Source organism: Arctopsyche grandis, chromosome 13, assembly GCF_051622035.1.
Source record: "Arctopsyche grandis isolate Sample6627 chromosome 13, ASM5162203v2, whole genome shotgun sequence".
Taxonomy (NCBI): domain Eukaryota; kingdom Metazoa; phylum Arthropoda; class Insecta; order Trichoptera; family Hydropsychidae; genus Arctopsyche; species Arctopsyche grandis.
The window spans coordinates 5,354,877-5,366,954 of NC_135367.1; the positions used below are offsets into that span (position 1 = coordinate 5,354,877).

The window sequence follows — 12,078 nt, forward strand, 5'->3', positions numbered from 1 at the left end:
ACATTGATATAATATCTGAATGGTGTAATATAAACCTTATGCATCTCAATATTTCTAAATGCTTCTCAATGACACTTTCCAGAAATCGTAACCTAATTGACTTTACTTACAATATTAATAACGTAGATCTTACAGCAAAAAATTGTGCCAGAGACTTAGGTATACTTATAGATTCCAAACTATCATTTAATGAACATATTAATCATATTGTTACTAAATATTATAAACTCTTGGGATTTATTTGCCGAGTTGCGAAGCCCTTTAAGAATCCCCATACTCTGATTCTACTCTATAACAGTTTAGTTCGTAGTAATATGGAGTATGCCTCAATCATATGGTCTCCCTATTACCAAACTCACATTGAGCACTTAGAAACAATCCAGAAGCGTTTTTTGCGCCATTTATCCTATAAGACTGGTCTTAAAAAACTGTTACCATCTTATAATGACAGACTTTCTTTTTTCCATATTGCAAGTTTGTCTCAGCGTAGAAGGGTTTCTGATTTGTTAATTTTATATAAGATTGCTAATGGTATTCTTGACACATCTGTTTTAAGCGAGATTAATTTTAACGTTAATGCCCGATTCACCAGATGCACAAATCTTTTTTATCCACCTATTTGTCAAAGCAACACCTCTTTCAATAGTGCAATCGTTCGTATATGCCGTATTTACGATAGCTTAGATGATTGTCCTTACCTCTTTAGTGACTCTTTTAGTATTTTTAGGACAAAGGTGAAGAAAATAATATGTGGTTGATTTGCTTCTTCACCCTTATAGTCTTTCTTTTTCTTTTTTACTTTATCCGTATCTTTTTCTTTATCTGTTTCTTTTCTTTTTATTAAAATCTTGATGTTTTTGTAATTTTACTTTTTTATATCACCATGTGGTGCTCACTGTAAATGGAATATTATATTTTTATTTATGTTTATTATTATTTTTTGTCTCATTATACAACTTTCTTTTTATATTTTATTCTGTATGTGTGCCTATTTAAATAAAATAAAATAAACATTATATGCGGGAAACGGAGATTACAGTCTTTAGCGAATTGTTGCTTGACAGCAACAATTCGCTAAAGACTGTTGACTGACAGTAATCTCCGTTTTTTTTTTACCCATGCTTTTCGACTGATTTCCGTGGACAAAGGTAGGTATAGGTCTACGGGAGAGTATATTGCGTAGGAACAGCGAGAATGTTCCTGGATTCAGAAGGGATAATTAGATCATGGACTATCCTTAAGCAGAAGCTGATAGAAGAGTTCCAGTGGGATGATGAAGAGCTCGTCTTTGAAGAACGAGAAATGCTTGCTCAAGCAGATCCCATTGACTCTGATTCAAGTGGGGCCGGTGAAACACCAAAGATGTCAAATGGTACACGGCCTGCAGCATCGCCGTCTCAAACTACTTTAGACGCTTCTTCAGTGCGACTAGACACGGGTGAAACAGATATGACTAAATCACAAGAAGAAATAAGAAAAGAAGTCAGTATCCCGGGTGCCGCCCTGTTGGGTAGCCCCATAACAGAATCCGTTCTTATGTGCATTGACGGCAACAAAGTGAAGTTTGTTAATAAACCGTGTGTTTTGATGAAGGTTAACTTAGAACGGAGTCTGCCGAGGAGAAAAAAAGAGCAAGAGATGAGGGATCGTAAGGAAGTGTGGCAACCGGCATGTAAAAGACAATTTAAATGTCACAAAAGACCTTTGCAGCAACGGGCTTCACGAGAGATGTCTGCTCAAGCAGAACTCATTGTTTCCAATAATGAAGAGGACGATGGGAACATGGCTGATGGAGGTGTGAACCTGGCTGATGGAAGTATGGACGGTGATGGTTTTCAAAGTTGAAGACTTTTGGATTACGGAGACATACCATCTTCAAATACAGATGATCAATTTAGAAAAGGATCTAAGGATTATAGTCATTTGAAGAATTCTGAAGATGAGAATAAAGAAAAGGAGAGACATAAAGACAAAGGAAAAGATACGGCTAAATCACAAGAAGGAAAAAGGGACCCAGTCAAAATTTCAACACCGAAGGACACTATATTCACTTTCAAGCTCGGTCGTAGTCGGATTGATGTTACTTCAATGGAAAAGAAAATAGGACCGTGGATTGAGAAAAGACTTATTGGATGTATCAGTGAGCCAGAACCAATATGTGTTGACTTCATTTATGGTAAATTACTAGCAGGAAATCTGTGGGGTGACGGCAGGTTCATCGGACGGTCAAGGAGAATCGCCGCGGGCATTGGATAGTATTTAAGTTGTACCGATGGAAGTGAAGTGTGCGTTAGTGAATTAGAGAATAAGTGAAATACCTGGAGGGGTTTTAGTTAAGCCTTACTTGTAATTTGATGATTGAAAGGTGTAATGTTTTATTGCTAATTCTAGTAATGTTTTAAAATGTGATTGTTTCCGATGTAAAGATCTAACTTGTCATTGTAAAGGTATTGATTTTAATGTTTTGTATTGCTTGAAATAATTTTAAATTGTAATTGTGATGATTTATGTGTAACTTTAATTGTGATGATTTATGTGTAACTTTATTGAAGATTGAATTGTGTTGAAATGTAAAAATTGATTTGTAGTGAAATGTGTAACGATTACTTTGTTATAATTGTAATTGTTATGTAAATTGTAAAATGATTGATGTATAAGTGTATTGAAATGTAGTGGTGATGATGATTGTAATTGTGATGTAAATTGTAATTGTGACAATTGAAAGCATGTTTAGAAGAATATAAGATGATTTTATGGAATGGAAGATGAAACATTGTTGAGGATGATAGAGTAAAAGTTTTAAAAGAATGTAAGATGATACATTGTATAGAGTAGAAGATGAAATGTAAAAGAATGTGAGATGAAATGCTGTAAAAATATAAAAGACGAAGAATGTCATCCGAGGGCGAATGACAGTCAGGAATGACCGAATGTAGAAATGATTTTTAAACGAGCCGAGCCGTATGTGTGGTTGGTCAAACTGCTAGGGATAAAGTGTGTGTGGTAAGCATGGGAGAGACCGGATGCGTGTTGTTATGGTCACTTGTTGGAGAACAAGCCCGAAGACATGTTATAATAAATACATAGTTCTGACTTAATCTGCGTTTCACTTGGAATCCTTCACATCCGGATCCTATATTTATATATAAATAAATGTATTTAATGTAAATGTATTATGCTAGGAATACGAACGATCAACAATTGATTTTTACGTTATTTGAACTCCACTACCGAACCACAAAATGCTTTTTTCTGAAAATTTGGTTATTTGTTTAATAGATTTAGTTAAAATTATATTTTTACTAAAATTTTATTTATATGCATTTACTTAATTTCAAATTAATTATAATAGTACGATTTTGATATTTAAAAAAAATATATATTTCTTGTAAAAATAAAGTAAAAACTTGAAATTTAAAATGAGAATTATACGGTGGGAAAAGGTATTAAAGTCTTGGTTTTAAAGATTTTTAAAGAATTTTGTCTCATTTCAATTTGAATGTAATTTTCGTTTGCCGGATTCTTACCGAAGCAAATTGATGTAGCAAAAGCAATAGCAAAAATTCCGCAATCATACCCATTGGTTTGACTTTGAACAGTATGAAAAACATTTTCAACTTGCGAACCGTACATTTTTTCAATGTAAGTCATTTGATCCGTATCTAATTTAAACTTATTCAAACTATCGTAAACATTATTAACCTGACCATCAAAATAAGTACAAATCCAATGACCTATTTTACAACCTCCAAAGCTACTGTATAAAATTTGCAAATTGGATGATCCGGGTGAAACTGTATCTATCCTATTTGGGTTTTGAATATACAAGACACTTTGGGGTTGAAAATTAGTTTTACTTTTAAAAATTTCTTGAAAAAAATCGATATGTACATCTTCTAAATAACCGGTTTGATTTGAAATAATGTTTAGATCGTCTTTATTCATTACAAGATTTTGAAAATATTTCCCGGGAAATTGTTTATTAAAAAGATTTGAGCTATCAATATCGTCTACTAATTCAAAAGATTTTGTGGAACTCTGTTCTATACTGGATTCTATATTGGATTCATCGCATTTTAATGATATTAAGGACTTTTCTTTATTATTTTTTTTTCTGCTTTTATAAAAAATATTATCGATTGATTTTTACCGTCAATAATATCAAAATTAAAATCACCCATTACCGTCAAGTGTTCATGGGATGTGATCATAGCTTCAGTAAAAATAAACTTAAAAATTTTACAAAAAACTGTAGTTGGAACGCCAGGAGATTTATAGCCTGATATTATAACGTTGTTATCAATTTTAAAAGAAATAAATTCGACGTGATATTTAAAATGAATTTCTACTTTATGAATACAACTGGAAGTAATTTTATTGATTCTGACAAAACAAATTAATCCTCGAGAGCCATTCGTGGCATTAGATCTAAATACTACGCGGAAATTAGGAATTTCAATTATATCATTTTAAAATTAAAACATCAGCATCTAAATAAAAATCATAAATGACGATATTTTTTTGTTTCAATGTTAATGAACAAATGTTAAAATATACGATCTTAGTTCCCTGTTCGCATCGCGGTACGATGTCGCTCAATAATTTAAGCGGTCTTTCTGTTCTCATTCTAGCGATTTCTTTTAATACAGGATCCTCTGTTTTTACTTTCTTAAACAATTAAAATTTTCCTAATATATATAATCCCGATAAACAAGTTACTCTACTTAAAGCAACGTAAAGCAAGGCCCGTGTAATGCGACCTGAATTTAAATCTATAACGACTTTTTCAAATGTTTGTCCCTGACTCTTATGAATTGTCAGGCCCTCGGACGGAACTACTGGAAACTGTTTTCTAATTACTGGATTACCTATTTTATTTGATATATTTAGAGATATGCTAATTTTTGAAACTGGAGTTAAAGTTTTATCAATTTTTTCTTTCTCAACTAAATTACTGAATAAACTACGGGCCTTACTACCTACACTTTTGGAAGAAAAATCTATCCAAACAATTTCTACATTTGAAGCCTGCTCAACTGAAATAAATTTTAGCTCTCCACACGCCCGATTTACTAACCCATCTTCAATATCTATATTATTTGTTATCATATACTTAAGGCCTATTTTTAATCTTACTACATGTGGAAGACCGTTGACATCACTTAATTTTTTATTTTTTAACGATTGCAAAATTCCCAACTTTTTTTTTTCTGAAATGCTACCTAATATTACATCTTCCGCCTCTGCTATAAATTCTTCTCCAGATTGCCGATCAATTTTAAAATTGTTGTAAATCTCTACATATCTATTTTCACAAAATAAACGAATAGCTTCAATAGGTACGTCTTTTTCGGCTATTTCGCGTGATTTGAAGATTTCTATATCTCTCTCATCTAAACTATTATTGGCTAAATTATTTAACGCCTTTATAAAATCTAGTTGCTTTTGACGCATTACCTTGGTTAACTCAAAAATTTGGAAATGTTCCCACAAGGGGGTTGATATTAAAGAAAGTGTCCATTTCATTTTTGGGAGGCAAAAATATTTGGCGATCCATGACTGGAGGTAACTGATGTAAATCTCCTACACAAACAACTGATATACCCCCAAAAGGTTTGTTAATCCCAATAATCTGTCTCAATCTGGTATCTATGCGACTAAAAAGAGTACTACCTACCATTGAAATTTCGTCTATAACTAACAATTTTAAGTGGAATAACTTCTCGCGAATACTACTAGCTAAATCCTCTGACAAGTTTGGCATTTGGCCTCCAAATTGACTAACCGGTAACGCAAACGCCGTGTGAAGTGTGATCCCATTTATGAGAAAAGCGGCCTTACCTGACGGAGCACACAATAAAACAAAAATTGTATTTTTATCCGATCCCGGGAGAGCATCAAAATAATTCGTTATAGATTGGTAGAGCTCGAATCACTACACTTTTACCTACTCCTGCCGATCCAGATAGGAATGCGAAGACAGGATCTTTTCCTGTTTTAAAACTATTTAGCAGGTGCATTACGAATTTTAACTGCCGCGAATTTAAACTTTGGATCATTTCTATCATTTTGTTTTCAATTATTCGTGTTGGAGAAGTGAATCTAACAGTTTCGTTACTATTTTTATTTTTACTATTATTATCTGATTCTTTACCGGCTTGCTGAAATATATCTATGTTTTGTTCTAGAGGAATTCTGTCTGCTATGAAATTATTCACTTCATCATTTTTCGCGTCCATTAAATCAACTTCTACTTTATTTAAATAGAAATCTAATACCTCATCCCTTAAAATTGAATATTTCGTGCGATTTTCCTTAATTCTATCATAATTTTCTAAGTATTTCCTTTCACAATTAACATTTTCGACCTCTTCTAATTCATTCCTAAAAGGTAAAAACAACAAAATTTGTTCTCTATAATAGTTATGCGGATCCTGAACTAATTTATAACGACGATACCTAATGATAGCAGACTTGCTCCTTTCCTTTAGTTTAATTTCACAATCTAAATTTAAAGTTTCAAAGTCTTCTGCCCTTTCTATAGAATCAATTTTTTTGGTCGAATACGTAGCAGCGTAGTCCGCGAGTGTTATATTATCTAGCGATTGCAGCCTATTCGCATATTTCATAATAATATTTTTAGAATAAATATCTACGGAATCTGAGTCTAGTTTTATTAAGTCTTTGTTCGGCTTCAGCATACGAACACGTTCTGTAAACGGACTTGTATTTATGAAAACACTCCGCCTACTCATTTTGGACAAAGGCAACGGTAAAACATGGTAGGCGGCTTCTTGGGAGGACATTAAATTATTATTTAAAAAGACATTAGCGATTTTCCTGAATTTATTTCTTAATGTAGTGTTTCCATTGTTTATGTCAGATGCTGCATCTCTCAATAATTTTGAAAGTCCTGATTCTACTTTTGCAAAGTAATTAATTATATACGAAGCTAAACCGTATTCTTCCAAAATAAATTGTATATCCATATTGGATTCAAACAAGGGCAAAATATCTTTGTTATAAGAGTTAATTCCAACCTCAAGGGAACTACGTTTTAAAAATATTTTAGATTTTTTTAAGGAGCTTCTAATGGCTAATATGTACTCATATTCAGTCATAGACAGCTGGACTAAAATATCTTCAAAACTTTCAATTGTTACAACCTTGGATAGAAAATATTTGTTCATTAATTTTTGTATTTTTACAAATGACAATTTTAAATTTTCATTTTTTTCATTCTCAGATAACGGCTCTAATATAACAGTTCTGGGCATAACCGGAATGGGAAAATTAAACCGGCACTTCTTTTTATTATTTTTATAGCAAGTGTGGCTATGTCTATGCCTTTGAACGGCCATATATGCATTTTTAGATTTAAGTTTACATGTCATAAATTTGTCTACAAATTCTATACAGTCTAAATTTAAATTTACGGAATTATATTTAGGGGCATCTTTTAACCATAAAAATATGTGCTCGTGGGGAGATCCCCTCATTTGGAATTCTACTCGATTAAAACTATCTATTACTTTATTATCATCAAAAATGCTGTTATTGGATTTCATAACTGTCATTAATTTATTAATTTTATAATGAAAATATCGAGCACATGTTACAGGATCATTACGAATTAACTTATTTTTTTCAAATTTGCTTAAATTATACGCTTCTTCTAATGTTATACTAGTGCCGTTATTTAATTTATTTAAGCATTGTAATAATTCAGGCCATATGGTCTCGCCAGCCGAAACGGTTAAAAATATTGTCGGTCTACCCAATTGTCGAATCATACTCAACAAATCTTTTTTTCGAGATTCCCAATAGGATGGCGATGAGCGAATTTGGTTTAAAATTTTGTAACCACCATCAAAATGTGAAATAGTTTGAATAAAATCTTTATTTAATACGTCTTTTGCGGATATTTTATCGTTAATCTTTGATTTACGTAAACACATGTTAATGTTTGCCAAGCAACTTTTCTCCAATTTTTTTTTGGCCATATACAAAATTCTAGTGGAAACACACGACCGACGATTTTTCCGTCTGCTTTCCGACTTGACTCGGCCGCTATAACTAATATTATTGGGCAATGAGAACGAGTGACCACCGAATATAGTTGGAAAACAAAGTTCATCTAAATCATCGATCATGTGCCACGGCACAGGCTTGTTAAATTCCCCTGGTGCAGTAATTTTAATTTCATCGTTTCTGTCTATCAATAATACCTCATCATCGAAATCAATATCATCTTCTTGAAAAATTTTTGCCAAATTATCGCTGTCAATATTAATCTCTTCGATGGTGTTGTCTGCTTCGTCAATTATGAAGTCTATTTCTTCGTGATATTGTTTATCGTAGCGCTGAAAATATTTTAATATTATGCTTAAGATAAAGAGGTGATTTAATTAAATACGTTAATGCGTCACATACAACAGCGGGTCTCATGGTTTCGAACATATAATCTGAAGTGTGGAGCATGTGACGCTTTAATTTTACCTGAATTGTTGACATATTGTTGAAATGTCGCGGTAATACCTGCAAAATGTCGTCGATTTCGATCGGAATATTTACGACGCTACCTTGAATTCCGAGTTGTGAATTAATATTAAATGACTTTAGAGCCCGGATTTGCATAAAATTTATATAAGGCGCAACCATTCTTTCTTCTAACGGTGATAACATTTTAATGCATTCGGGTATATCTACGAATTTCAAACCATTGGTCGTGGACAACTTCGGAATTCGGCCCTTACTCACAGAAGAATAGCAGGTACGGCATATATAATTGGAGGTTATATTTATAATGTTTTTCAAAAAATCTATAGAGTATTTATTTGCAATTTTACTTACCAGTTTTTCAAAAAAAATTACAGAGTGTAAAAAAAAGAGTCCTTCGCAACAACAACACACGAAATCAGGCATATTTTTCCTATCTCTAATAAATTTAAGTAGCAAATCAGTTTTTTTTGTTCTATTGAAAAACTCTCTACTTTTGTAAAAGTTAATACTTCTCAATTTCTTACAGTGGTCCCGTTTTTGTAAATTTTCCGTTAGCTTATAATCTTCATCACTTCGTTTGCTTATCATGGTTCTTTGGTTCTTCATTTGTTCTTTTACTTTGTAATCTTCATCGCTTCGTTTGCTCCTCATGGCTCTTTGGTTCTTCATTTGTTCTTTTACTTTATAATCTTCATCACTTCGTTTGCTCCTCATGGCTCTTTGGTTCTTCATTTGTTCTTTTACTTTATAATCTTTATCACTTCGTTTGCTCCTCATGGCTCTTTGGTTCTTCATTTGTTCTTTTACTTTATAATCTTCATCACTTCGTTTGCTTCTCATGGCTCTTTGGTTCGTCATTTGTTCTCTTACTTTATAATCTTCATCACTTCGTTTGCTCCTCATAGCTCTTTGGTTCTTCATTTGTTCTATTACTTTATAATCTTCACTGCTTCGTTTGATCCTCTTGGTTCTTTGGTTCTTCATTTATTCTTTTACTTTATAATCTTCATCACTTCGTTTGCTCCTCATGGCTCTTTGGTTCTTCATTTGTTCTTTTACTTTATAATCTTCACTGCTTCGTTTCCTCCTATTGGCCATTTGATTATTCTTCATTTCACTTTTCTTGTAATTTGTATTTTGTCGAATTTTTATCATCGATATTCGATTTATAAGTTTTACTTTTTCTTCACTATCCTTTATTACTTTATCAATGTACGTAGTAACAATAGATGAAGTTTTGTGATCATGCGAAAATTCGAACTCGAGATTTTGACTGATTCGAACTCAGAATCGATCACTGATCACGTTTTCATGATCTAGAAAAAAATGTGTGTGTGTGTGTGTATTTTGGGGATATTTTTAATACCGTTAGCCCTATTGAACTGAAACTTAGTATCGGTTAATGAAATTCTTATCGACACGTCGTAATTTATTTTCAAATTTTTAAGTTGACCGAAAATGGTACCTCCCCTTATAGGTGTCTTCTTTTTTTTAAGTTTTTGAATTCAATTATCTTCCAAACCACTAACTCAATCAGACTAAATTTTTTTTAAATATGATAGAAATAATAATTTATATAACCTTATATTTTTTAAATATTTCTATCTGAGCCGGAAGTAGTACTTTTACTCTAGAGAATCGAGGTTTTTTATGTTTTTCTCAGAAACCTTTTGTTTTATTGAACTGAAATTTCATATCTAAAAGTTTAAGCTTAATAACAAGTTATAAATAAAATTTAGTAAGTATCTGTCAACCGGAAGTGGCAGTTTACTCTTGTTCGATTTTTCTTCCACTATTTTTTTCAACCCCTTAAACATGTGTTCGTCACAAAAAAATTCAAGTATAATTTTTGTAGCAATGTGATGAAAATAAAAAAAAATTATTAAATTTTATAAACCGGAAGTGGGATTTTTTTCACTTAGAAAGGTTGAAAATGTTGTGCCCACTACTCTGTCCACACCCCTGAACGTATTAAGCTGAAAATTTATATTTCTATCCTTTATGTACTAACTTAGAGCTGGTAGGGTTTTAGTCAGAATTCGTAAACCGGAAGTAGTATTTTTTTTTAAAACAATATTTAATTATTTTTTCATTATTTTATTTTGACCTTTTAAATTGTTTTAAGCTTCTTGATATTTATTGTGTATAATAAAAATAGTGATTTTAAGTAAAAATAAAAAAAATACTTAATTTAATGAACCGGAAGTGGGATTTTTTTCCTCGTAGAAAGGTCAAAAATGTTGTGCCCACTACTCTGTCCACACCCCTGAACGTATTAAGCTGAAAATTTATATTTTTATCCATTATGTACTAACTTAGAGCTGGTAGGGTTTTGGTCAGAATTTGTAAACCGGAAGTAGTATTTTATTTTAAAACAATATTTCATTATTTTTTCATTATTTTATTTTGACCTTTAAATTGTTTTAAGCTTCTTGATATTTATTGTGTATAATAAAAATAGTGATTTTAAGTAAAAATAAAAAAATACTTAATTTAATGAACCGGAAGTGGGATTTTTTTTCTCGTAGAAAGGTCAAAAATGTTGTGCCCACTACTCTGTCCACACCCCTGAACGTATTAAGCTGAAAATTTATATTTTTATCCATTATGTACTAACTTAGAGCTGGTAGGGTTTTGATCAGATTTTGTAAACCGGAAGCGTCGAGGCCAATGGGACCAGTTTGCTTGAGACTGGCTCGATCATTTGGTATCCCAGTCAAAGTAATTACTCTTTCAAATTAAAAAGAGTTCAAATAAATTTTCTTCCTTACTTATATTTGAGAGAGTATGGTTATTACCCATTTTTTTATATGTACATATCTATAATGTACTTATGTGTTTTCATTTTTTGGTCATAGCGACTATTTGAGGTCACCTGCTGTATCGCTATGACCCAATATATGATATTTTTTTTATTTTTTATTTATTTATTCATATTTATTTATTTATTTATTTTATTTTACGGTCAAGAAAAAATTGACCATTTTACATGTTGGAAATAGAGAAAGAAAAAGAAAAAAAAAATTAAAATGAAATATAAAAGAAAAATACACAAACATTCATATACTACAAAATAAATTACATTATATTAAAAAAATATTTAAATAAAATAGATTTCATGTTATATTTACTAACAATGAATAAATCGACCATGGACAATTCGTTTCCAACTCTGTGCAGTCTCAACATAGCTGAGTTCAATGAGTAATTAGTGGTAAACCTGGGCATATCAAAAAGATGGTTACATCTAATTGATCTACCCGGCACATGGAAGCACACTAAACTCACCAAGTCAGAGCATTTAATAGTGCCATTAAGAAGACCACACAGAACTGAAATATCGTTAATTTTCCTTCTGTCATATAATTTTAGCAAATTAAGTTTCCTATAAATAATAATGTTACTGACATAATGATTATGACTTTTAAAAAATTTAAATTTGATGAATCTAATGAACTTTATTTGCACTGACTCTATTATGTTAATTTGTTTCATTAAATAAGGAGACCAAATGGTAGAATTGTACTCTAATTGGTTTCTAACCAGAGTGGTGTATAAAATTTTAATCGTATTTAC

The 12,078-nt window shown here is 31.6% G+C and overlaps 1 protein-coding gene across 1 annotated transcript; it reads right to left on the reverse strand.

Annotated features, from left to right (window-relative positions):
* Nucleotides 1–4,114: 4,114 nt before the first annotated feature.
* On the reverse strand, nucleotides 4,115–6,220 carry LOC143921538 (uncharacterized). The gene is made up of 2 exons (XM_077444871.1): nucleotides 5,114–6,220; nucleotides 4,115–4,720 (listed from the first exon to the last, which is right to left on the reverse strand). The coding sequence occupies exons 1-2, from the start codon at nucleotides 5,524–5,526 to the stop codon at nucleotides 4,678–4,680; spliced, it is 456 nt and encodes a 151-aa protein (XP_077300997.1). The 5' UTR covers nucleotides 5,527–6,220; the 3' UTR covers nucleotides 4,115–4,677.
* Nucleotides 6,221–12,078: the final 5,858 nt, after the last annotated feature.